The sequence below is a fragment of the Mustela nivalis genome (genome assembly GCF_964662115.1).
Source record: "Mustela nivalis genome assembly, chromosome: 8".
NCBI classification, from domain to species: domain Eukaryota; kingdom Metazoa; phylum Chordata; class Mammalia; order Carnivora; family Mustelidae; genus Mustela; species Mustela nivalis.
In genome coordinates, this window is record NC_139027.1 from 19,810,203 (window position 1) to 19,836,525 (window position 26,323).

At 49.9% G+C, this 26,323-nt stretch overlaps 2 protein-coding genes across 6 annotated transcripts in view; one reads left to right on the top strand and one right to left on the bottom strand.

Moving 5' to 3' along the window:
- Positions 1–23,738, top strand: part of DRC1 (dynein regulatory complex subunit 1) — a 41,824-nt gene extending 18,086 nt beyond the window's left edge. The window contains exons 6-17 of one of the 3 annotated variants that reach the window (XM_082745077.1): positions 895–981; positions 1,651–1,773; positions 8,480–8,619; positions 12,524–12,658; positions 12,936–13,168; positions 16,428–16,540; positions 17,712–17,801; positions 18,327–18,413; positions 20,336–20,520; positions 21,657–21,797; positions 22,152–22,254; positions 23,483–23,738. In XM_082745077.1, coding sequence (XP_082601203.1) covers positions 895–981; positions 1,651–1,773; positions 8,480–8,619; positions 12,524–12,658; positions 12,936–13,168; positions 16,428–16,540; positions 17,712–17,801; positions 18,327–18,413; positions 20,336–20,520; positions 21,657–21,797; positions 22,152–22,254; positions 23,483–23,539 — 1,494 coding nt within the window. In that variant the 3' untranslated portion in view covers positions 23,540–23,738. The remainder of the gene's footprint in view (positions 1–894; positions 982–1,650; positions 1,774–8,479; positions 8,620–12,523; positions 12,659–12,935; positions 13,169–16,427; positions 16,541–17,711; positions 17,802–18,326; positions 18,414–20,335; positions 20,521–21,656; positions 21,798–22,151; positions 22,255–23,482) is intronic. The other 2 variants (XM_082745078.1, XM_082745079.1) reach the window with 2 other exon arrangements.
- Positions 23,739–24,803: 1,065 nt separating this feature from the next.
- Positions 24,804–26,323, bottom strand: part of OTOF (otoferlin) — a gene marked incomplete at its 5' end in the record, with an annotated part of 90,506 nt that continues 88,986 nt past the window's right edge. For all 3 annotated transcript variants that reach the window (XM_082744966.1, XM_082744965.1, XM_082744967.1), the window contains one exon: positions 24,804–25,327. In XM_082744966.1, coding sequence (XP_082601092.1) covers positions 25,147–25,327 — 181 coding nt within the window. In that variant the 3' untranslated portion in view covers positions 24,804–25,146. The remainder of the gene's footprint in view (positions 25,328–26,323) is intronic.

Here is a 26,323-nt window from a genome sequence, read left to right on the forward strand (position 1 = left end):
CCAGGTTGGCCCTGACAGACACAGGTGTCTTGTCCTGTGATGTCAGCCCCTTCACTTGTTTACCCATTCATGCACTTGCCCAACAACTATTCATTAAGCACCTGCTATGTGTCAGACACCGTCCCGGGGGCTGTGGATACAGCTATGAACTAAACAAAGTCCTCGATGAGATCTGTATTCTAGTAGGAGACAGATAGACAATAAACAGATAAACTACTAAATATATAGTTGGACAGGTGGTAATAAGTGCTCTGCAAGAAAAAAAAACCATGGAGGGATAAGAAGAGTGGAGGAGAGGGGTGTGTGTGAGCTGTTTATTTGTTGTATTTATGGCAGCTGGGGGTGGGAGCATGGGAAAATAGGTTCAGGAATCAATACTTTAAATTCAAATGAAATGTTAAGGCTTGACACTGAGACTGGCCTTTCCAGAATGGAAGAGAGCCAAGAGGATTCCCACCATCTTGGATTATTATAGACTCCTCTCTGCATTCCTTGGCCTACCTCTTGTGAGCAACGCGTTCCTTTGTTTCGTGGGAACCCCAACCATGCAGCAGCCCTCGGCATGATTGAAGCGCATGCCGGGGCTTGCCCTGTCACTTCACCCAGGGCCCTGGCCTTCCTCCAGCTCCCTCCTCTGATGTTGGCTGAGCCACAGGGCACTTGGCACATTTCCTCTCAAAATTTGTGGGTAGTCCAGACTTCATAACACTAATTTCCACACAACTCCTTCTGTACCCCTTTGGTTGTATGAAACTTGGCAAGGTTGCATTTGGATTTGACTTGGACTGTCCAGTTGGAACATGGGCCCTTGTGCAATTACTTATGAGTTTTTTCCTACTGTGGAACCTGCCCAATCAAAACAGACACTAGAGCCCTCTTCTTTCTTGGTTGTAGAAAGCATTCGAGGTAGAACGACAAGAAATGCTGGCCAGTAATAAGAAGAAATGGGAGCGGGCCCTGCAGGCTCACAATGCCAAAGAGGTGAAGGGGCGATGGGTGCGGAAGGGGGTGGGGGAGGGGCAGCGGGTGGGGAGGATGTGTCAGGGGTGCTCCTTGGAATCTGGGGCTGTATCTGCTGTGACTGAACTCACTAGCCTTTATGTATCTTGGGGAGGATTGCCATGGCAGACATTTACTACTCCACTTCGTGGTTAGTCCCTGCTGCTCCTGACGGTGACATTTGCTTCTAGTGGCGGTGAATACTACCTTCCTTTGCAGCTCGTTGGGGTTCCTGTGGTCCTGCCCCTCTCTTTTTTGTTCCCAGGCTTCTACCCCAGCCATGGATGTTTGTGACTCAGAAGATGTTTTAAAGGATGGGGGGTATCACTTTACTTCAGAGACATAAAGAACAAAGAAATAGCTTGACCAAGATCCAGTGGGGTTTTTTTGAGAAATACAAATGTCTGACCGCGGGGCCCATGGCTAGTTTCTTAATGGAGCAATCCTCTTGGAGTTTTTCAAGTAAGGAGGCTCCCGAGTATGGCAAAGGATACAAAGCTTTGGGGCCCAGGAGCTTCTGAGGGCTGACTGACTCCCTCCAGACCCTGACACTTGGAGACCCTTCACTGGGTCATGCTGGTCAGGCCACCCGAGGGACTGAGACAGGGCAGGGACAAGGCTGACTTTCCTCTTGTCTTCCTGTGCCTTCAGCTGGAGTATCTTATGAACCGCATCAAGAAGGTAGAGGACTATGAGAAGCAGCTGAACAAGCAGAGGGTATGGGACTGGGAAGAGTACAACATGATCAAGATCAAGCTGGAGCAGGATGTGCAGGTCTGACTTGTTGCTCGGCGTCTGGTGGCGGTTTCGTCCTTGGTGACTGCCCAGAACGTTCTAGAGTTAGTCCCTTCAACAGATACATATTTGTTATCTGATTTCTTTCAAGCGATCATATCTGAAGGAATTCATGGACAAAATATATGGGGAAGAATTCTTTCTTTAATAAATCCTGGAGGGCTGCCAAGAGGCTAAGCAGGAAACCACAACCTGAGGAATCACTGGGAGGATTATGACTTTAGCCAAGCAAAGGGAAGGTATCCCCAGGGCAAGCTAAGTGTGTCGGGGCCAAAGCAGAACAGCCACCATCTAGTGAGTGACCAGGCACTTAAGGCAGGAAGGGGGAGGCGAGGGGGAGCGGGTGGGGAGGATGTGTCAGGAGTCTCCTTGGAATCTGGGGCCGTATCTGCTGTGACATATTAACATATTAACACATTAACACAGAAAGGAGGAATCAGTGACCACATTTTTATGCCAGGAAATAGGCTACTTACCTGGCAAATGGTAGGCCCTGGATTCAAACCAGCTCTGTCTGGCTCGGTAGCCTGCAATGTTCCTAATATTCCAAACAGTCTCTGGCTGATGGTTGGACATCGCAGTAAGGCAGATTCCGACTTGCCGTCAGAAAGAACTAACTCACTCCCTCCCTTCTTTCCTTCCTTCTGCCCTCTCTCCCTCTCTCTTTCTTTCTTTCTAGATTGGTTTATTCGAGAGAGAGCGAGCTCTGGTGGGGCAGAGGGAGAGGGAGAGAATCCGGGTGGACTCTGTGCTGAGCGTGGAGGCTGACTTGGGGCTCAGTCTCATGAGATCACAGCCTGAGCCAAAACCAAAAGTCAGACACTTAACAGACTGTGCCACCCATGTGCCCCAGAAAGAACTTTCTAATAGGTAGAACTGTCCGATGTAGAAAAGGGTCATCCCACAGAACAAAGAGTGTTCTATCTCATAAAGTATTCAAAGGCTGCCTGACTGTCTGTCTTCAATGCTGAGGAAGGATTCTCCCAGTGGAAGGTTAGATTTTCTGGTTTGTGATGTTCTTTCCAAGCCCAGGATTCTGTGCTTCGTTAGTTTAAAAAAACGCTCATCTCTAATTACATGTAGGTGTGATGTAATTAGCTCTTAATGTTTCAGCACAGGCTATTCACTTCAGTCTCTGTCTAGAAAAACTTGTTAGACTAAAGCTTTTGCACATAGCCTGTGATGGAATTTCAGGCCCTACTACTCTTGTGCTTAATGTGACAAGGTGGCATCAAAGCCTCTCCAGACTACAAACATTCTTACCGGTCTTGAGACTTTTCCTGGGCCTTTCTCATAGTAATGTCATGGAAATGGGAGTCACTGACGAAGAACAGTGGGCATCTGGGAGCGCAGTGCTGCGTATATGGGGTGTGTACATGGCATTTTTAATGAAAATGGCTATTGTTAAGCTTTCTTTCGTTATTTTGGTTTTATGATAATTTATGGGACAAAAGGACACACCGCTGGCCTCAAACAGTGAAATAATGGAAACTCATGTTCTTTCACCTGTGGTTTTGTTTTTCCTTTTGCCTTGAGAGCACGTAACACAAGATTTACTCTCTTAACACATTTTTAAATATACAATAACAGCATTGTTACTCAAAGACCTTCTGTTGTAACTGTTAGATCACCAGAACCTATTCATCCCACATAACTGGAACCTTGTGACCTCCGCCCAACACCCCACTCTTTCTCCTCCCCCAGGCTGTCTGCTTTAGATCCCACATACAAGTGAGACCATGCAGCATTTGTCTTTCTGTGTCTGGCTTATTTCACTTAGTATAATGTCCTCTGTGTCCATCCCTATTGTTGCCAATGGTAGATTGTCTTTTTTTATGGCTGAGGACAATTTCGTGATACACCACATTTTTCTTTCTCCATTAGTCCACTGATGGACACTTAGGTTGTTTCTATCTCTTGACTGTTGTGAATATGCTGCAATGAACAACGGAGGGCAGACGTCTCTTCAAGTTGCAGATCTCTGTGCCTTTGGATCTATAGCCAGAAGTGGGATTATTGGATCAAATGGTAGTTCTATTTTTTATCTTTTGAGGAATCTCTATACTCTTTCCAGAGTGGCTGCACCAGTTTGCATTCCCACCAGCGGCTTCCTTTTCCACATCCTTGCCAGCACCTGTTATTATTGTTTTTTTTGACAATAGCTATCCTAAGAGGCATGAGGTGATATCTCATTGTAGCTTTGATTTGCATTTCCCTGATAAGTAGTGACTTTTATAACTATTGGTCATTTGTATGTCTTCTACTTGGGTAGTTTATTATTATTATTATTAATTTTTGCCTTTGAGTTGTAGGAGTAGAACCTCACATTCTTTTTTTTTTTTAATTTTTAAATTAAAAAAAATTATTTATTTATTTATTTGACAGACACAGATCTCAAGTAGGCAGAGAGGCAGGCAGAGAGAGAGGAGGAAGCAGGCTCCCTGCCGAGCAGAGAGCCCAATGCAGGGCTCAATCCCAGGACCCTGGGATACTGACCTGAGCCGAAGGCAGAGGCTTTAACCCACTGAGCCACCCAGGCGCCCCCAAACCTCACATTCTTAATTTAATCCTCAAATGCTTGAACATGCCAAAAAATTCTGGGATGTGGGGAGATTTTTGGTGGTAGGAGGTGATGGAAGACTAGGGAGGTAAGGGACGGAGAGCCTGAGAACCTGGGAGACCCGCGTCTCCTGGCTTCCCCTGTCCAGTTGGACTGCCCATGGAAGGTGGGTGTGTGGGAGGCAGACAGATGGAGATATTCAGAGCAGGGAAGTGTGTGCAGTTCCTGTGTTAGAATGGAAACCAGGAGTATACTGTACCAAATTACATTTTAACTTGAAACAGATAAATCAGGGATTGCTATATTGCTGTATGCAGGGTATTTTTGTAGATAAAACTTGATCATAATGCCCCTTACGTGTACTTTCATTAGATAGTAAAGTCCAATAACATCGATTTTGTCAAGAAGATTCAGTATGCAGCTTAACATCAAATTTGGTTTTCCTAAGTAATTCATAGCACTGTATCAGTTCTGAAATATACAACTAAAATTTTTGCAAACCACAAAAATATGAAGGCTCCAAATACAAAGATTTGATTTGATGGGTAAAGTACAAGAAATAAAGAAGAGAATGAATACTTTCCAAGTGCTTACTGCCAGTAAGGTGACATTATTGATGAGCAAAACGAAGCCTGTAAACATTATGTACTAGAGAGGGATTTTTACCACAGCCCCCCATCGCCCTGGCCCCAAATAACACTACTAGAAACACTTAGTGCTTGATGCAGGAAGCAAATATATATATTTTTTTACTTTGGGTCCTACTTGTGCTTTTAAAATTGTAAAATGGTTTAGTTCAACTTCAGGAACTGTTACCTTTAATACCAGAATATTAATCACAAAAAAATCAAGTCCAAGTTACTTATTTAACAAACACCATGAACTTAACATTGTGCAAAGCACAAAGATAAACAAGGCACAGGTCCTGAGAGCAGAGGTGAAGGGGCCCAGTAGGTTCTCCAAGTCAGCCCACAGGACCAGGGGAAAGGCTGTTTTAAATTTCCATTCTGCTTGGGACAATGATGGCAGCTGGTTTTCTGGAGGTTGTGGGGCAGGAGATGGCGTGGAGAGCGGCCGCGGGGAGGCTCACACCGTTGTAGGAAGAAGGGGAAGGTGGGATCAACACCCGCAGCCCCCACTACACGGAAGGTCTTTCGTGGCAGGTTAGATTGTAATCTTTGTAAATTATTCACAGAAACCAAACACGATGTTTCATGGTTAGTCTTGGAAACATGAAGTACAGCTTTGCAACAGTATCTTTAGATAATTGAAGAATGAGGGCGGACAGTTAACAAAATCAATTCCAATTTTAAAATATAAAACTATCTTCAACGTATGACAACCAAGGATGGCTGTGTGTTGAGACTAAACCCTGAGATAATTAACAATAGAGTCACCAGGACCAAAATTACCTCAGGCAGGTGTTGAAAACAAATAATGAGTCACATAATACGAGCAGCCGCTGGTGGCTCTGTTGGGTGAGACAACCAGACTGTTAGTTCTGCAAGTTCATTGACAACACTGCCAGTAACTCCCATGGGGCATCATGACTGCAGAGGCCACAGGGGTCTTGGACCAGAGCTGGGGTGACCGAGCAGCTGATCTGGGATCCCCTAGAGATGGAAAGCCCACAGTGCGTGGTGCATTACTAGTCCTTCCATGTGTCAATCTCCTAGGACCATATTCTAGCAAAGAGCAGGAGCAGGTGTGTTCCACAAAAGAAAATGAAATGGGCTAATAAATAATTAACCAGGAGCGCAGGCAAAGAAATGCAAATTAGAACCGGCAGGTGACATGTTTCTTTGTTTGTTGTTTTGCCTATAAAATCAGCTCAGATGTGAGTTCTTTCAGGGCACAAAGGAAAAGACATGACCTGCTTACTAATTTAGCTCAGAGTTTTGTGAACCCTGTTCAGCCAGGTGAGGTATGTGTGGTGGTTTCACAAAACTCACAAAAAAAAGTGAGTCAGTGATTTTTTTTTTCCTTTCAAGATGTGTCGTGCAGGAAAAATAGAGAGTGGGTTTCCGTTGTAAGTATTATCTAATGATTGGACTTCAGGGGTGAAATTTACATGAACACTCACTGCTAGAACTCACGTGCTCTCACTTCCTTATAATTGTAAAAACTGTCCTATGGCCAAAGTTTGGGAAATGCTGTCTTAGTGCCAGGGGCTTATTGCAAAGCTATGAGAAAAAGGGGGTCCTGACATCCTCAGAGCAAACACCAGGCACCCAGGATCTCAGCTCCTCACTGTTGTCCCAAATCAGAGCAAATCCAGAGATCATTTATACCTTCCAGATTATCTCCATTCAACGAGGAGCTTTTCTGCTGGACTTTGTCCTGAGTGACCTCCTAGGTCGGTGGCCTTCTCCATGTCCAGGGCTGGTCACATGTTAACCAGCTGGGCTGGTTTCATTTGGAACATGGAGGCACAAACCATTGCGAGATACCTACCCACAGTGGAGATTTAGAACTCTCTGGAATAGTTAAACAGGGTGCTCTTGACTGATTCTCTCAGTTATCCATGCCAATGCCTTTGTTCTCTGCATCACCTCCTGGCCGGTTACCGTCCTGAGGATAGTCCGGAGCGGGGAGGGGACGCTGCCTAGATTCCTTAGCAAGGCCCTGTAGCTGCATGGAAGGGGACGGGGGAAGGAGGCTTGGAAGAGTGCCACATGTCACCTGTCCCTGCTTGTCAACCTCTGATTACACTTAATTGCGGCGTCTGTTCGTCTGTTCCGCATTTCCGCTCAGGAAAGGCGGGAGCAAGCTTGCCTCTATTTGCCCTGTCTCTAGCCCTGTCCTGCTCTTGACAAAAAAATTTTTTTTTTACCCACAGTCAGCATGATCTGTCTTCTTCCCTTCCCTCTTTCCTCTCTTCCTTCCTTTCTCGGATTTATTATTTGAGAGAGAGAGAGAGGGAACATGAATGGGAAGAGCAGAGGGAGAGGAAGAGAGAATCCCAAGCAGACTCCATGCTGCGTGCAGAGCCCGACGTGGGGCTTGATCTCATGACCTTAAGATCACAGTCGGAGCCGAAACCCAAGAGTCAGATGCTTAACTGACTGTGGCACCCAGGTGCCCCCAGAGCGATCTCTCTCTACTGCCCCACTGCTCTGTCAGCATCTTTTTTGAGCATTCCCTGCCTCACACCTCACACCCAACACTGCTCGTGGTTTCCCCAAAGCACCTCACTCCCCTTGCCTCTCTGGACCTCTGTGCCCGAGGCGTCCCCATGAGCGACTCCTCATTTTCCAGGTCTCAGACATGCTGGTGCCCACTGTTCGGGGATACCTGCCTGGCCTTCAAGGCCATGAGCGTCCCAGGCTACCCTGTGTTTCTTGTCACTGGTGCTTGTCGATCTGTCCCTCTCCTAGATAGGACAAGACTGTGGCTTTTTCAGCAGTGTTTTCTCAGCAGCATCTGGAAAAGTGTCGACATAGAGCAGGCCCTCAGATCAGTATTTGGTGAGGGAATGAATATAGATAATGGAAATCCAGAAAGAATGGATGGTCATGTTTAGTGTCCTTTAAAATGAACACCATCTGTTAAACACCAGCACTGCCGGTTGGAGATCAGAGCGGGGACACCTCTGTGGCAACGAGAACTTGCGTTTCTGCTGGGGTGATGTGTATCTCCCCATGAGGGTCTGGTGCACAGCACCGGAGCGGGCCAGACTGGAAGGCTCTAAATGCCATCTCTCCCAGGCTGTAGGGACACAGGCTTTAAGCTTACAGCAGAATGATGGATATTTTCTGTAAAGATTTTATTTATTTATTTGTGAGAGAGAGAGGGAGAGGGAGAGCAAGAGGGTGAGGGAGAAGCAGACTCCCCATTGAGCAGAGAGCCCGATGTGGGACTCGATCCCAGGACCCTGAGATCATGACCAGAGCTCAAGGCAGACACTTAACTGACTGAGCCACCCGGGGGCCCCGAATGATGGGTATTTCTTCTGGTTGGCCTTTCATTCACCCCTAATGACAGATTTTTTAAGAATTCAGGGGCAGGCACTTGTCCCTCCGGCTCCTCTGACATGACTCCAGAATGAAGAATCAGGGACCCTCAGGTACGACCGATGCTACTGGGGCCAGTGAGTATCATGACTTTTTTAAACTTCAACGGTAGGTTCTTGAGCAGCAGCTTCAGCAGATGAAAGCAACTTACCAGCTAAACCAAGAGAAGCTGGAGTACAACTTCCAGGTGCTGAAGAAGAGGGACGAGGAGAGCACAGTGATTAAATCCCAGCAGAAGAGGAAGATTAATCGGTAAGCGGGCCTGCAGCCCACCAGCCCCTTCCGCGCGCGGACCATGGGGATGGGGACGCGCTCTTCTGTTCTAGAGGCGTGCGAGCTGCTGAAGATATGACAAATCTTATTAAAAGAGTTTTTTTTTTTTTTAAGATTTTATTTTTCTATCTGACAGAGATCTCAAGTAGGTGGAGAGGCAGGCAGAGAGAGAGAGGAGGAAGCAGGCTCCCCACTGAGCAGAGAGCCCGATGTGGGGCTCCATCCCAGGACCCTGAGATCATGACCCGAGCCAAAGGCAGAGACTTTAACCCACTGAGCCACCCAAGTGCCCCCAAAAGATGTCTTGTTTTGGGAAAAAATAATGCTTTCTGCTGCCTCGCCACCTTCCCCATGAAAGAGTGTACTGCAAAAAGTCTGTCTCCCACCCCCTGTTCTGTGTGGTTCCTCTTTCCCACCTCTGTAGTAATTGTTCATTTCTTTTGTTTCTTCTAGAATTTCTTTAACCACATACAAGCAAACACAGATAAATGCTTTCACTCCCGTCCCCGCCCCCAGTCTGTTTTTAGACCAAGTGATAGCATTCTATACACACTGCTTGGTGTCTTTGAATGTTCCCATAGCAGTTCATCCAGAGCTTTGGCAGCATCTAGTGTCCCTGTGGATGGCCATTTAGACTGCTTCTAATCTTCCGCTCTTGCAGATGACACAGTGCCGGTGCCCACGCCAGCGTCCCACTTTGCATTTGCGTGGAGCCGGCTATAGAGTAAATTATCCACTTGCTATTACAGAAGCAAGACTGTGCATTTTAGAGAAGTAGGAAGTACCACACGTGGAACTAAGATAAAAACATAAAATCAGGGGCGCCTGGGGGCCTTCGTCAGTTAAGCGTCTGCCTTCAGCTCAGGTCATGATCCCAGGATCCTGGGATCGAGCCCCGAATCAGGCTCCCTGCTCAGTGGGAAGCCTGCTTCTCCCTCTCCCACTCCCCCTGCTTGCACTTGCTTTCTCTCTCTCTCTCTCTGTGTGTTAAATAAATAAAATCTTAAAACCCATAAAAACACCATATGCCTACCAGGAGAGATCAAGTGTGTAGTGTGTCTCTTTCTAGATCTCTCCTTTCTCTCTCTCCCTCTCTCCATCCATCGGTGACAGCCACACATCTGTACAGTTTGTGAGGCCCTCTCTGGGAAGGCTTCCTGAAGAAGTGAAATAGTGAGGGGGGGATGGGAATTGGTGAAAAGGAGTTAGGACTCCAGGGTGGATGGGGCCAGAGCCAGGAATGACGGGCGGGGCTGGAGGCAAGGAAGTAGGAAGCCGAAAGTTCCACATTTGATGAAAGAGACTGCACTGTGGGAGGGGGAGGTTGGTAGGACTGGAGGTGGGCACAGGTATGTGAGGCAGACCTTGAGTTTGATCCTAAGGGCCGAAAGATGAGTGACCTCAACCCCACCGTCCCTTCCCTGGCTCTTCCCTCTGACTTCAAGCCTGCACAGTCACCTTACCCTGAAAACCCCTTTATCCAACCCTACGTGAGGCCAACTCCTCCTCTTCTTGATCACATGGCCATTTTCCTCTCACCACCAGCCCCGCACCTCACCTCCAACACTCCTAATTTGACCTCTGACCCCAGAACTGGACAGCCGCTTCCCTCTGTAGATGATCAGAGGGAACCAAACAACCAAACAACCACGGCTCTTCCTCAGGTCTCATCCTGTTGTTACTGGCACCAAATCTCAGAACCTTTCTTCTTTGGCTTTCATGACTCTAAAATATTTGCTCTTTTTTCTCAGTGTATTCCTAATTGGCTTCTTTTGGTGGTTCTGCTTTCTCTTGCCTGATAAGATATTCTGGAAAGCATCTCTTCCCTTCGCTTTATATTTTTATTCCAGCGACCCTCTACACCAGTCTCATGGCTTTGAATATGATCTCTTTTTTCAAAAAGCATTTTGTTTATTTGAGAAAAAGAACATGAGTGGGGGGTGGAGGGAGAGGGAGAAGCAGGCTCCCCACGGAGCAGGGAGTCTGACTCGGGACTCAATCCCAGGACGCTGAGATCATGACCTGAGCCGAAGGCAGAGGCTTAACCGACTGAGTCACCCGGGTGCCCTGAATAATGACCTCTTTCTCTATGACTCCCAGCTACATGTCCCTAAATCAACCTCACCTCCTCACTTTATCTGGGACTGCTGAAAGACATTTAAGCTTGGAGAGTCGCTGTCACTGCCAGGAGACAAGTTTTGAAACCTGGCTTGCCTACCCCCCAGTTTTCCCATCCTCCACCTCTGTTCCCTCCATCTCTAGCTTCCAGCCAGTCCTGGAGGAGGGGACGTTTTGGGGAGCCTCCCCTTACAGCCACCTGTCCTGTCTAGTTCCTGTCTTGATGCCTTGCCCCGACCTGCAGCACGCACCTTGAGTTGATTTTTGTTTTATTAGCTTCTACGGTTAGATGACACATAGAAACCCCTTTACTGAGTGCTGCAGGGAAAAACACTTTGGGATGGCTACTTAATACATTTTTTTTTTCTTAGTAAAAGTTTTTTACATCTATATGTGGAAAGTCTCCTAGAATGTTGTAGTTAAGGAAATGAAATGGATATCACTTTTTATCAGATACCACTTTTTAAAAAAGATTTTATTTATTTATTTGACAGACAGAGATCACAAGTAAGCAGAGAAGCAGGCAGAGAGAGAGAGGGAAGCAGGCTCCCCACTGAGCAGAGAGCCTGATGCGGGGCTCGATCCCAGGACCCTGAGACCTGAGCTGAAGGCAGAGGCCTTAACCCACTGAGCCACCCAGGTGTCCCCAGATATCACTTTTTAACTTGGGCTTTTATCAGAGCCTAAGTTAAATGATTTTGCATTTTATTGAGGCTGGAAGCATGAAGGGTGAATGTTTGTGTGTTTAGGAACCCTATGTTTATTTCAGGATAATGCTTAAGACAGAAAATTTTATTTTTAGAATTTTTAAACTGAAAATATGTAGGCCTTCAGACTCTGTCTTCCTGTGTAAGTGGGGCACTGACATAAGACACCTCTTCACGGGTTTGGAGTCTGACATATGGTCCTGGGTCTAAAAACCGAGCCTGCCATTCATATTTCATGAGACAAGTTTCCATGCCCAGAGCTCTCAGAGCAGTGAGATATGGAGCTGTGACATGCCTGGGCCCGCAGGGCCATTGGCAGGCTATCACTGTCCCTCACTGTGCTGGAACTTTTGGCCATACCCCTAGAGGGTAACTTCCAGGCCTCAGCTCTGGGCTCCCCGGAATCCTGTGTAAAGTGTCCCCCACCGCGCTTTCATGCTCTGCTGTGATGAGTGTGTCTTTGCCTTTGGCTCAACTGATAGTACCTTCTGTTGGAACATATCCCTGTACTCTCGCTGTATTCAAATAGAGCCCTGGCAAGAGGCCGTGCATGTTTGATGAGTGAGGGAGGGAGTGAATGAACAGTATTGGCTCTCTGAGGATAGAGGGCTCATAGCTCGTAGACTTGCGGTGTGAAGTTTTACTTTTTTCCCTTCTGTTTTCCTTGTTTTAGACTGGAATTGAACATCCAGATCATGGCAGTGAAATAGTTGAGATCTGCCCTTTAAAGACGTGAGGTGGCGCTCCAAACAGACACGCTTGCAGGCGGCGTGTTGGGGAGGATTGGGTCACGCTTCTGAGCAGGAGACTGTCCCTCAGTGTGTCAGGGGCTCTGGACCGTTGTGGAGGTGTTTAGTCATGGACCATCCCCTTATCTCCTGTGGCTGGCCTTTTCCCGATCACAGTCGGGGCCACTGGGTGTCAGAATAAACGGGAGGGTTCTCTGCACCTGCATGGCTCTGGCCCTGGGGTCTGTAGCGCTTGTATAGTTGCTGAGAGGAATGGACACCACTGCTTCTATTCAGCCACAGATGAACTCTGTCCCCTCTGCCCCACAGCCTGCATGATGCCCTCAACAATCTGAGAGCGAAATACAACAAACAAATCAAGCACTTTCAGGAGGAGAACCAGTCGCTGACCTCCGACTACAAACGCTTTGTGACGCAGTTCAAGGAGCTACAGAGAGCCATGAGGTATTTTAGGGACCTGGGTCCCAGGCACTTGTCCTAACTAGAGATGGGGGGCACAGAGTCCTTCGTGCTGTCTTCCCCGCCCCTTCCCTTGCATGTCACCTACCTTTTCTTGAGACACGTGATGACTGCGTCTAGGCTGTCTGTCATAGAAGAGAGCTGGTGACCCAGATGGGGGAGGCACCACAGCTCCACCTCTGGGCTCACCCTCCTGCTCATGGAGGGGACCCAGGCCAGGCCCCGGGGTCCGCTGGCCATGCCGAGCAACTCTCCTTCACAGGCATTTTGCTCTTGTTGATGACAAGCAGTTTCGGGAGATTTGGCTGATGAACGAAGAGGAGGCAAAGGATCTGATCAGCAGAGCCTTTGCTGTAGACAGGATCATTCACACCCATCACCTGGGGCTCCCCTGGACGGCACCGGATTTCTGGTTCCTGAGGAATGTGGGACCGATCTCTCAGCAGCCGCGGAAGTCTGCCGCGCAGATCTTAGAGGAGGTGCTGATGCAAGCAGGTGACTGGAATGGCGTCCTAGAGCCCCAGAGCCCCCGAGCCTCTGGCCGGTCCCGACCATCAGGTCAACCCATTCATTTCAAAGACGAGCACGCTGAAGTCCAGAGAAAGGGAGGAGGTCTCGTAGCTGGAAGGCCCATCGTTGTGGCTTCTAAGTCTCTAAGTTAATTGACAGCTTTACCCTCTTCCCTGTATTATAATCTGGTAGTTCGATCTAGAAGCTTGATCAGATTCAGGTTCGGTTTGGTTTTGCTGAGTACATTGTCGTGTACCTCCACTGAGAGAAACTAATGGCGGGTTGTCTCTCTCTCTTTGGGCGGTTGGCAGCCATTGGTAGTCATTGTCTAAGATCCATTCATTGCCTTAGGGGTTGCAAAATGGCGATATTCTACATTCTATCATATGTCTTCGCGTAGTAGCTGGAACACTTCTGGAAACAGAATCTTCCCCTCATCAGCTATTTGTTACCCTGAGGCACAGTTCATACAGGAAAAATAGATGTTGTTCTTTCTCTCTTTACTGGTTTTCAAAGTAAATGGCTGGGTCTCTTAGCATTTTCCAAAGGTGGCCAGTAACATTTTATAAAATAAGTATCATTGGCCACCTGGGTGGTGCCGTAGGTTAAGTGTCCGATTCTTGGTTTCTGCTCAGGTGGTGACCTCGGTTTGTGAGATCCAGTCCCACGTGGGACTGTGCTCAGCTTGGAGTCTGCTTGAGTTTCTCTTCCCTCTGCTCGTGCTCTCTCTCTCCCCCATCCCTCCCCACCATACACTCCCTCTCAAATATATAAATTAATTAATAAAAACATACCATTATGGACACATTGGATTTAAACAAATTTGATGTGTTTCGTTTACTGCCCTTATTCTTACAGGTGCTCACATTGTCCCTCCGGCTGGTGGGGGTCTCTTCCTGTTGGCTTCTGGGTCCTTTTGACACAACCTCAGTAGTCATCGATAGCTTCCAGGCTTTCCAGAATGACCCAGTTTCCAGTCTCACATTATAACATTCCTGCTTCAAGTTTGTAATCAGCCATTTCTCAAGGTCAAGGCGACCTGGTTCTTTTAAAGGGAATGGTATTTTAAAGCCATAGTCTGGGAGCTGGAGTGCACATTAGTTGGGATAGATCGATTTTTAGGGCTTCCTAATGGATGAGCATAGGGTGTAGAATTACATTTTCACCATAAAATTAATCACGTGTTCCTTCCAACACTTCCTCATCATCGGGATGCCAGAATTTTTACTTAACCTTATCAAGGTATATCTCATTTCTCCTAACTTGAAAATCTTGGTGTACAGTGACTCCAAAATAATTACTTGTTGTTTTTCCCACAGCCACAGAACAGTTGCAGAATGAAGTATCCACTGGGCACTAACAAAATGATTATGAAAGATTGTTTGAACTTTTTTGAAGTTCTTTTTACTCTTAGGACACATTCCACTAGGGATGTACAGACAGAGTGTGGTCTTTTATTTATTTTAAATTTTATTTTATTATTTATTTTTTAAAAGATTTTGTTTGAGAGAGATAGAGAGCTGGGGGAGGGGCAGAGGGAGAGGGACAAAGAAGAACCCGTACTGAGCGAGGAGCTGGACACTGGGCTCCATCTCACAACCCTAAGAACATATCTGAAACTAAGAGTCAGATGCTTAACCGAGTCACACAGCCACCACCCACTCCCATTGGTGTCTTTTACTTTATTTTTATTTTATTTTTTTAAAAGATTTTATTTATTTATTTGAGAAAGAGAGTGATCGAGAGAGAGCAGGAGCAGAGGGGAGGAGCAAAGGGAGAGGGAGAAGCGGACTTATCTGCAGAGCAGGGAGACTGACATGGGGCTGGATCCCAGGATCCTGGGATCGTGACCTGAGCCAAAGGCAGACCCTTAACCGACCGAACCACCCAGGTGCCCTGACTGGTGCCTTTTAAAGCCACTTAGAATGGTTTCTATTTGGTTATGTCACCAAGCGAATACATACTTAGGTCTTTTTGTTTTGTTTTACTTTTGATTATTAGGGATTGCTTTTTTACAATTTAACTTTGTTTTTATAGTTATGTAAAATAGTTCCATCCTTCCGAAATCAAATGTATAAAACAAGGTATACTGGAGGAAATGTAGTCTTACCCTCCCCACTCTATTTTTATCCTTTTCCTGTAGGTAACTACTTAAAAATGTATTGTTTATTTTTCCATTGCTTTTACAAACAAATGTGTATATATATTTCTTTTTATTTATAAAGACCTGCTTTCTTAATGAAAAGCATATGTTTTTCTCCATCTTGCTTTTTTCACTTACGAAGTATCCTGGAGATCAGTCTATGGTAGTAAGAGGGCACGTTTTTCATGCCGTTTTTGTTTGGTATTCCTTTGTGTGGCCACACTATAACTTACTCAGATATGGTCTGTTGGTGGCCACTTGGAATATTTCCAGGTTTTGGTCTGTTTGTTTTTGCTTTTATAAACATTGCTGCAATAAATAGCTGTGTGCGTTTGTGTCTGCATATTTTTGTGAACATAAATTTGTGAATTTGGGGGATAGATCCTTAAAAGTAGGACTCCTGGCTCAAAGGGTAAAGGCCTCTGTAATTCGGCCAGATCCTGTTCCATACCGACGGGACCATTTTGCACTTCCACCAGCAAGATGTGTCTTATACTTTTCCAAAATATCTTCATTTATATTGTCTCCTTTTATCTTTCGAACAACTGGTAAAGCCTGGTAGGACAATTTTTTAGGACTATTTCCAGATGAGGGATATACAGTATAAAACATTTTTAAATTTCTAATTTTAATTAAGAAAATGTTTGGCTCTTGCTGTTAGATACCAGTTCTTGCTAAGAAGTGAGGCTGTCCCCTGGACCGTGGTTTCATTGGCAGCCTCTCTTCTGTGGCCGGTTTAGAAACCACCTAGCAGATGCTAGATTGTTCTCTAATGTGAGAATAAACAGGTGCAAACTCTCCCTTCCACTTCCTGGTCATGGCGGGGTTTTGAGTATGATGTTGGCATAGAGATGAAATTTAGAACAGCAAAGCATTGTAGGATGGCAGAGTTCTCCTGCTAGTCTCGTATCCAACCAACTGCCAGCCTCCCTGATTTTGCTACACTAGGCTTTCTTTGGCTAATGAGACTCCATAGGACTTTAAAGGGGTTTATAATGGGTAAATTTTCTCAAGGAAAGCTGTTTGTTGCTCAAAGTCAACAAAATCAAGCAAGGATCTCCCTTTTCTCCCCCTTCTCTCTTCTCTCTGTCCCGTCTGCAGAAGAGGAGGGGACGGAGGAGGCCGCCTCGGAAGCAGAGTCTTACCTCGACCTGCCAAAGCAAATTTCCCCGAGGACTACCAGAAAGATCCTGATGCTTCTGTGTGATGAGTCGGTGAGGCTGGCCACGTGGGGCTGCGCTGGAAGGACCCCTGGCCCCCGTGTCCGGTGCGCTGCTACTGCCCAGGCTGGCCGGGCCGGATGCGGCCTGGATGCAGGAGGCCATGAGCATTGAGCAGCAGAGCTGGGGCCATTCACAGACAGGCCCAGCCTCAGAGCTGCCCCCAGCTGGCAAAGGGGTCCTCCCTTCATGGGTCAGCAAGGTGTGGGCCAAGTTGGCCCACGGGCTCCTGCTAATTAAAAAAAAAAAAAAAAAAAAGCTGATTCTGCAAGAGAAGGGGCGCCTGTCTCACCTGGGTGAGCCCACCTGCCGAGTAGCGTGGCCACAGCTGACGTGGCTTCACTCTGGGAACTTGGTCTGTGATTTCTCGGGGTGTGTCCGGCTCCGGATATCTCTGCGGCATGTTAGCCAGACCCACGGGATTTCGTGTCAAGGGTGCTGGAGCTGGCTCAGCTGGGAGTTGAGGTGTTCCAGCAATATGACTGGTGCACAAGCCCGTATTTCTGAGATGAGTCCTAGAGCTGCAGCCAGGACTGGCAGCCTCCCATCCTCTAGGGACACTTCCCTTTGGCCAAGAGCTGGCTTTTGCCCCTGAGGGCGGCTCCTGCTGGGAGAGGCAATGGGGCAGGTGCTGCTCTCTCTCACCAGCTTGCTGCCAGTGGCTGCCTCCCCCGCAGCCCTCCCCCAGGCCTTCCCAGCTCTGAGTGGGGGCGGGTGCCCAGTGTTCCCCCCACCCCACTGTCATGCACCCTGGGCTGCGATATGGTTGTCCACCCCCCGCTGTGTCCCCCCCCCCCCCCCCCGCCGCCATGTCCTCCCCCACCGCCCCCTATCTCAGGGCCTGCTGTCCTGGTCTCCGGATACTGGAGGGCCAGCCTCTGAGCGAAGCGACTTTGGGCGGGTGAGGATCTGTGACTGGATCAGGTATGGGTTGCTCTGGGGCACTTAGAAGTTTGCCCAGGGGCTGGGGGTGAGGTGAGCCTGCACCCTTCTGAGGTGGGAGGAACTAAAGCCATGACGAGAACTGGCCTTGTGTCCAGGAAGGGCTCATCCCCGGGGCCCTGCTCTGTGGAGTCATCGCTGACAGTTACAGAGAGGTAGGCTGCAGAGCCGGCACTCATTTCGGAAACCCGTCTCTGACTGGAGATGTCATCTTCCTTCTCAGGGTTTCCTCATAGAGAGCAAGCTGCTGAGCCTTCTCCTTCCCCTGGAGAAGAACGAATGCTATCTGCTGAGGCTGGACGCCATCTTCTCGGTGGGTCCCGCTGGGCCGAGTCGATGGGGTGGGGGCCGCGTTCTAAGCCGGCCTCCTCTTTTTTTCCAACATTGCCCTGGCCCTGGGAAGAGATATGGGTCTCCGGGCTTCTCTGGGCTCTCTGTCACCTCCTTCCCTTTCCTCGTTCTCCATGCCACAGATTGGCCACGGAGTCTCCCAGCCCTGACCCTTCCTCTACTAGCTTCTCTCTCACGGCCTGGCTCTCAGCCTGCAGGTTCTCCCCTACACCCCTGAACTCGGATGTGTGTCCAGCCTCCTCTAGCGTTCTCATACCCACCAGGCCTGTACAGAGCTGTTCGTGACTCTGAGCGCTGTTTCTCTGCTCAGATGTGATCTCATTGAGCTTCCCCAGTGTCGAGTGGCCTCACTCTGGGCCGTGGCAGGTACTAGGGAGCTCGGGAGACAAGTCAAACCTCCAGCTCTTAGGAGCAGAGGGTCTGTTAACTCTCCCAGCCGGTGGACTTCTTGCTGTGGTGTTTGAGCAATACTCCTGTTTCTCCCCAGGCCCTTGGAATTGAAAGCGAGGACGACTTATATAAACTGGTGAACTTCTTCCTCAAATACCGAGTTTATCATTCACCCTCCGGTCAGGTAACGTGAAGTGCAATAAAAGAGAGATGTTTGAAATTCTGGAAGCCCCCAGAGGACATAGCTGCCTTTGTATAATCCTTCCGGAGAAACAGTGAAGGTTTTGTGTCAGTAGTGTTTCCGGTCTTATTACTATTTCTGTTTGCAAAGGAAAGAATGACGGGGGATGGGAGTCTGTTCTCACACTAAGGCCCAAGGTGTCTATTCCTGGGCCCTCCCTCAAAGCCAGGCTTCAGCCCCTGGGAGCCCTGGGCCCATCAAGTTCTGAATATTTTGATCCTTACCACTTCCCTACAAAGCAAGGCCCATCTGTAATTCTTTTCTTGATTGTAATGCACTATTCTAAAGAAGCCACCATGTTAAAAAATATTATAAAGTTTTAACTTAAAAATTAAAAACTTGAATTAAAAATATGTTTCGTACTGCTGGCTCCAGGGTGAGTATCCTGATATGCTTCTGAGAAGAATTGGCAGGGTGAACAAAACCCAGAGGCCATAAAGGGGGAAAAATAGGATGGATTTGACTACGTGAAACAAAACAAAACAAAACAAACACAACTCTGCGGGGCAAAAATCACTAAAAGCAAAATTAAGATAAAGATGACAGCTGGGGTGGGGGTGGGGAATGTTTTTAACTCCTACCACAGTTAAGGGCCTATTTCTTTGATATATAAAGAACTCAAATAAAAAAAAAAAGAATATAATAAAAAAAAAAGAACTCAAATAAACCAATAAGAAAATGACCAACAACTCAGTGAAATGGATGAGGGATATGAACAAAAATCTATAAGAGGCAATATGAGTAGCTTCTAAACATATGAGAAGACAACCAGGCTTCTTATAATAAGAGAAGTGAGAATGAAAACTGTTCTAAATTCCATCTGCACCCGTCACGTAGGCAAAACTCTGCGAGTTTGATAGCATCTAGTGACGGCCGGGGCGTGGGAACCAGACATGCACCTGTCACTGCTAATGAGCCGGTTGTCGCAGCCTCCGCGGAGGGCAGTGTGCAGTGTGGATGACAACACCACAAACACTGTCTGCAGCAGATCTTCCTCTGGGATTTTGCTCTGCAGCTCTGTCTCAATACGACGAAAGCACGTGCTTATTGTAGCTCATGGGTTTCAGCACCGCTCGAAATGGGAAAAGATTTCGAACAACCTATAATTCCATCATGAAGGGGTTGATTTCCTCATCAGTGGTGCATCGAGACAGCGGAATGCTATGCACCAGGAACAAAACAAAACAAAACAAAAAATCAAGGAAGCTCTCTACACATTTTTTTTTTATGTGAAAATATCTCTAAGGTTTATCAGTATGTGAAAAATGCCAAGCGCAGAACTGGGTCTGCCGCAGATGATTATTTGTGTGAAAACGCGAGGGAAGGCTTTGCTTGTGCGGACAGAGGATTTCTCTGGAAGGAGGGTAAGACATTGATGACGTTGGTTTGCCTGTGGGTGGTGAACGGAATGAACCACGAGAATGAACTACGAGGAGGAGGAAGACTTTTTTAAATTAAAAAATTTAAAGGTAGTTTGTGATTTTTGATTCAAAAAGATAAATATATATGTGATGTCAGCTTTATGAATATCAGTAAAATGAATGCCCATGAGTCTCGATTTAGAAATAGGAGGTTATCACTGTTTTGAAGCCCCCGCGTGCCTCTCCCTGACCCCATCCCCCCTCTCGTCCTCTCTTGCCGCTCACGGCTTCTTCCTTCCTGTAAATGTGTCCCTTTTCTCGTCCTCTCTTGCCGCTCACCGCTCCTTCCTTCCTGTAAATGTGTCTTTGCATCTTTTCTGTAACCTACTGTGAATTCTTCTCCTTTTTCTGTCTTCAGACACTCATGCTTGCTCTGCACCCCCGGTCCACAGCCACCCTTGCGTGTTTCTCCAGCTCAACCCCTGGCATCTGTCACCCCCATAGGAGCAAACAAGCCTGATGTCGGGACAGGAGCCAGGAGAGCAGATAGACCTCGAGGAGCAGAAGGAGGAAAGCCCCGTGGAAGGGGAGCCGGAAGAGAAGGAGGCGCCCCCTTCTCCCAGGCTCATCCACCCCAATGATGTCCTCAAGATCCTGGAGGCCTTCGTCATGGGTCTGAAGAAACCCAAGTACGATGCTGGAGGGTTTTCCTGAGGCCCAGGAGAGAGGGCTGGAACCTGGGCAGGAAGGAAAGGATGATGGCGGAGGGCTGGAGGAATCCGTGGGCACGCGTGATTTGCATTTTCTCATGCCTCATTCATTCGGCAGTCAGTCACGGGGTCTGCTGTGTGTAGGTCGCACCTTGTCATCAGGACAATGACCAGAATGTAACAATTGTCACGCTGCTCACAGGAAGCAGTGGCAACACCATCTGGCATGTCCGAGAGGGCTTTAGACACCCAGACTGGGTTTTCTGAGGTGGATAAAGTGGGGGAAAGGGCATTTCAGGGTGTTACAGTGTGGGGAAAGGTGTGTTCGAGAATCATGACAGAGAGGTGTGGCTGCTGTCAGGGTGTTCCCTGGGAAGTGTGGCTGGTGGGTGGGGAGCCAGGCCAGATCTTGAATTGCCTTGTCTGCTGTGCCCAAGACCTTTGACTTGGCCTTGATGGGACTGGAGCCAGACCACGGTTTTGAGGAGTGGGGCAGCCATGGGTAGGCCTTTTTTTTTTTTTAAAGATTTTATTTGTCAGAGAGAGAGAGAGAGATTGAGTACAAAGAGGGAGAATGGCAGGCAGAGGGAGAAGCATGGAGTCTGGGATCATGACCTGAGCTGAAGGCTGATGCTTAACCCACTGAACCAGCCAGGCATCCCTAGGCTTGCATTGAAAGATCCCTTTGGTGGCAGGGAGGGAGGTGATGTTGGCTACAGGAGAGCAACTGAGGGCTTGTCCCAGTGGAGGTGATGATATCTTGGATCAAGGCTATCCTCAAGGGGAAGGCGAATTTTGAGGGGGGTTTGAGATGCGTTAGTGAAAAAAAATGGGCAGGATGGAATGCCAGTGAGGTCATCTGGCTGAGAGAATGGGGTGGATAGAACTCCAGTGATGCTGTCACAAAGGCGACAGTGGCACCAGGAATCGGGAACGTTGATGATAGTCACGTGCCTTTTCTGAGACTCTGCCATAAACCGATAGGCTGGTGTAGGCGAGTGGGTAGGTGGGCGGTGGGAAAGCAAGAGTGTGAGGGGTGGGCGCCGAGGCTGGCACCACGTGGGGGCCCAGGGGTGCCAGGTGCAGACGAGGCCACTGCTGCTCTCGACCTTCAGGGACTCTCAGGCACCAGTGAAGATGAAGTATGTGCGAGATAACTCGAAGGACTCGGAGTACTGGGAGGCCCTGACCACGGTTATCCCTGACGCCACGCAGAACCTCTGGGACGCCCTGTACACAGCCCTGGAGAAATACCAGTGAGTGCGAGTGCGCATGGCATGGCGCAGGAGAAGGCGGAGGCCAGGCAGTCGCTGGGGAAGGGTCCCACTTGCCAGGGCCTCATCTGCCTCCCTGGCTTGGAGAGAAAAAGCTGCCTTTGGAGGGAAACCTCCTGCCAAAGGGGCCTGTGGTGTTGGGTGGCTGGCCTCCGGCCCCGGGCTCCCAATCTGTTCCTGCCCGCCTGGTCAGTTCAGGGCAGGACGGTGGGTGGGTGAGGCTTCTGGGCTCCTCTTCTACCTCTAACCACAACAGAAACCCAGAGATCCCAACCCCTCCTTGGCAGAGGACGGAAGAGGAGTCAATGAGCCTCTAACCTGTTTTTCCACCCAAAGCCTCGTCCTGACCCAGAGGGCCAAGCTGCTGCTAGAGAACCGTTCCCTGGAGCAGCAGAACACTGAGCTCCAGATGCTGCTGCAACAGTATCTAGATTCCAAGGTGGGTGGCAGGGACCCTCCGAGGAGGGCAGGCAGGAGGCTGAGGGAGGCCGTGGGACTCCTCTTAGGAGATGAGTTTCTTCCCTCACCAGAAGCAAAGGAGCACTGAGATGTGACATAAAATATGAACAGTCGTGCCTCAGGTTGGGACAGAATTATCAGCCAATGGAGAGGACATTGCTCCAAGTCTCCTCCAGGTCGTCTGGGCTATAATAGGGCCCCTCTGATGCCACGGTCTTTGGTGCCCGCTGCTTGCTGGACCATTCTCAGAGACAGGGCCAAAGCCCGCCATAGTGTCCCAGGCCACAGGGCCCTACCTTATGAAATTTCCCCTTTCTCGTACCCCTCTGTGAAGTCGATAGGGTACAAGTGATTCTCGCAACAAGGAGAATCAAAATCGGGAGACTCTGTGACATGCCCAGAGCCCTGGGCCCTTCCCACCCTGCTGGCCCAGGTTGTCCGGCCTGGATATGACGTGGTTAGAAGACGCTCCAGCCGGGACAGATATTCTCTGGTCCCCACTCTTGATCATGCCGGTGACGGTTGGGGCAATTTCCCCTTGGCCAGCGGGAGAAGGAATCTCAACGTCTCTGCTTCAAAGGGTAGAGTCCGTTCGTCACACAGTGGCTGGCTCTGCCACTGTAGCACTGAGGCCATGGGCCGGGACAAGTCTTGACACACTGGGCTGAGGGCAGGTCCTCTGTCACCAGTGTGGGAGAAGTGACTGAGGTGACTGAGGCCACAGCCACAAGCCAGGGAACTGGGAGTGTGGCCCCGCCATGGTTTCAGGCCCCAGGCCACACCTGAACGGAGGCTGTGGTAAGCCTTGGTGTCGTGATGGCCTCTCGGCCAGTGACAGGCCTCAGAGGGCTGTGTGGCCCACACTTTCGTCAGTGCTGCTGCCCTAGGAGGGTGGGGAGGAGCAGGGAAGGGCAGGGCTAGACCCGGGGGGGTGGGTTGCACAGGTGAGGGGCGGACGGAGGATTTGAGAGAGTGATTCAGAGCAGGAGGCTCAGAAGGTCACCAAACGTTGTTAGCTGGAGGGAACAGAAGCCAGACCAGAAGCTGCAGGACTTCTCTGAAGGCAGGCAGCCTGGCGGCTTTCGCTAGCGTTCAGAAGCACTTGGGGAGGAAATGTTTACAGAGACTTGGAGGTTGAGGAGAGCCCACAGGTGCGAAGGAGGAGGGCCCTGGGAGAAGTGTAATGACCTCTCCGCTTTCGTTTCCAGATAAACTCTGAACTGCAAGTTCCACCAACTCAAGTGCTCCGGGTCCCCACGCAGTAGAGCTGAGCCTCCGAAGGCTGCCGTGTCAGGCTGTATGCTGGGGCGGGGGCCGGGCCCAGAGCTGCCCCTGGCACGTTTTCCCTGAGGACCTGCCTGGGACCACTCTGAGTCTCCAGAGCTGCCGGGATAGGGCCCGGCAAACTAAGGCAACATGAGCCGGTACCCGTACTGCCATCACCATTAAAGTCTTTAAAAAGTTGTGGCTGAATCTCTTTGAAGAGCTCAGGTCCTGTGACATACTAGGCCACCTCAGATTGGGCCAGAACAGGTCGGTCACTGTGGGACTGGGCCTAGGCCAAGGGCATGGGACCCCCTTCTCGCATCTGGGGGCAGTTGGCTGGAGGCTGGAACTTTGGGGCCTTTGTGGGGTCTTTTTTTTTCTTTCTTCTTTTTTTTTTTTAAAGTAGGCTCCATGTCCAGTGTAGAGCTTGGTGTAGGACTTGAACTCATGACCCTGAGATGAGACCTGAGCTGAGTTGGAGGCTTAAGCAACTGAGCCTCCCATGTGGCCTGGGCTCCTGTAGACTCTTCAGCCTTCACACTGTCCTTGGGCCTGCAGGACCCTTTTGGTGAGCTTTTGGGATCCCTGGTTCCCCGTGGTATAGTGTGAGGCTCTTCCCATGGGCAGCCTGGGCAGGTGGCCCAGTGCCTTCAGCCCTCCTTGAACCCCGGGTCATGAGACTATCCAAAGGGGAAGAGGCGGAGGGGTCCAGCTGCTGCTGAGTCTGCCAGCGTGAGAGGCCTCACCGACCCTGTGACACTATTCTGGTCCCCCCACTTGGCCCAGTGCTGGTCAGCTCAGTGTTAAATTCTTTTTATTAAGAGACAAACCACCACTCAAGAAAGGAACAGCCAACGGAAACCCAACTCTCACTGCAAGCACCACCTCCCAGCCTGGCCTCCACGAGGGCCGGGCAGGGCGGGTGGGCACGGGGTAGGGTACCGGGGTTCACCCTCGCTGCGCCTCCTCTAGGCTTCTGAGCACTGGACTGCACAGAGGAAGCTCTGGGAAGCGATCAAAACCCACAGGCAGGGCAGAGTGTGGCTCGTGAACCCACCACAGCAGCTCCCTGGGCAGCAGGAGGAGCCACTGTGGAGGGCCACAGGGCGGAAGCAGCCGCCTCCACACCCTTGGTGCGACAGGTCTGGCCCACGAGTGCAGAACAGAGAAGGGTGGTGTGGCCTCGCTCACAGGATGCTGTGGGGGAGGGAGGGTGGTGCTTTTTGCTTATTCATTCTTTTCATAGCTCTGGGCACTGGCTAATTCTCAGTTAATTCCGTTAAAGCTTTATTCCTCCCCTGGAAGGCTTGGGAGAAGGTCGGGGGTGGCCATAGGGAGCCAAGGGTGCTTCAGCCAAGGAGGGGCAGGACCCCACTTCTTCCCACCCTTCCCACCCCACAGGCGGGGACCAGATGGGTGGCCCTGGGCAAGCAGCAGGCCTGGGGGGGAGGTGGGATGATGAGAGGGGCGGGGTCACCGGCCCAGCAGCAGGCTTCTGGGACCTGAGGCTACAGGGGTGGACACTGGGCTCCCCAGGGTGAGGAGGGGCAGAGGCTCGGCCTGGGAGAGGAGTGGCCAGGCAGGAGTGGCCGCCTGGCTGAGGGCTTCACGCCCCGAGGAGCTTCTTGACCATGTAGCCGGGGAGGCTGTAGAGGAAGAGCGCCAGCATGAGCAGCCCCAGCAGGGCCAGCACTATCTTGATGATGAGCCACTTGTAGCGCGTGCAGATGAGGTACTTGATGGACTTGAGGGGGTTGAGGAACCAGACGAAGGCGGTGTCAGGCCGGCTGGGGGTTGTGGGGGGGACAGGTCGTCAGGTAGTGGGTCTGCCCGGGGACACCCGGTGCCCTCAGCGCTTCTGGACCCCCACAGGCCCTGGTCCCGAAAGCAGTGACTGGAGTCAGGGTTCACGCCCTTTCTAAGTACCAGTTTTGCTTCTTACGTGCTGGCGGTGGGGGGTTCTCTGTGGGACCCCCTGGCACCTGGGCCCCTCCCAAGGCCGAGAGACTTTCCGGCAGTCCCAGCTGTCAACCTTCTCCCCCCACCCCTGACACTTGCTCAGTAGGGAAGGGGCCGCCACCGGGGCTGCTCCCTGTCTGAGCTCCGGGGCTGCCCCACATGGTCTCTGGGAAACCAGCGTGTCTCAGCCTCACCCCCTTCCTGGGAAACATGAGCATCTGTCCGCACTGGGCCCTGCCGAGGCTCTGAGGAGCCCCTGTGGGATGCCTACCACTCGCTTCCCCACCTCTCACCCAGCATCCCGGCCAGGAGGGCCGGCTAAGCTTTCCCTTCTGCAGTCAGTGTTACAGCACAGTAGGTTTTATAAGAGGTCAGATAGAACATTCAAGTACTGAATAGGCTTTTTCAAACTCCTGTCCCAGTGATCCCCTGAGGACGCAGACCGTGCTCTCCAGAGCCTTCGGGGCAGAGTGGGGCTCCGGTGCAGGGCACCTGGTTTCCTGGCCCCTGTCTGAGCCTCAGTTTCCTTACATGCACAGCGGGGTTAAACTCGAACCCTGCCTCTGGGGCTGGCAAAGGGCGGAGAGAGACAGTGCACACGTTGGGCTAGGGGGCTAAGCTGAGGGGCCAGGATGGAGAGCCTCCCGGCCGGTTCCCTTAGGCTCTGGGTGGGGAGGTCCAAGCTGGTGGGAGCTAGTGAGGGCTTGCTGGTTAATTCTGGCCAAACTTTTCCCTGTCCCCCCTCCACATGCCAACTGCTTTCTGCCAGTGGCACCGGGTTAGAGGCTGGCTGGCTGTCACCACGATAGGAAGCGGTGTCCTGC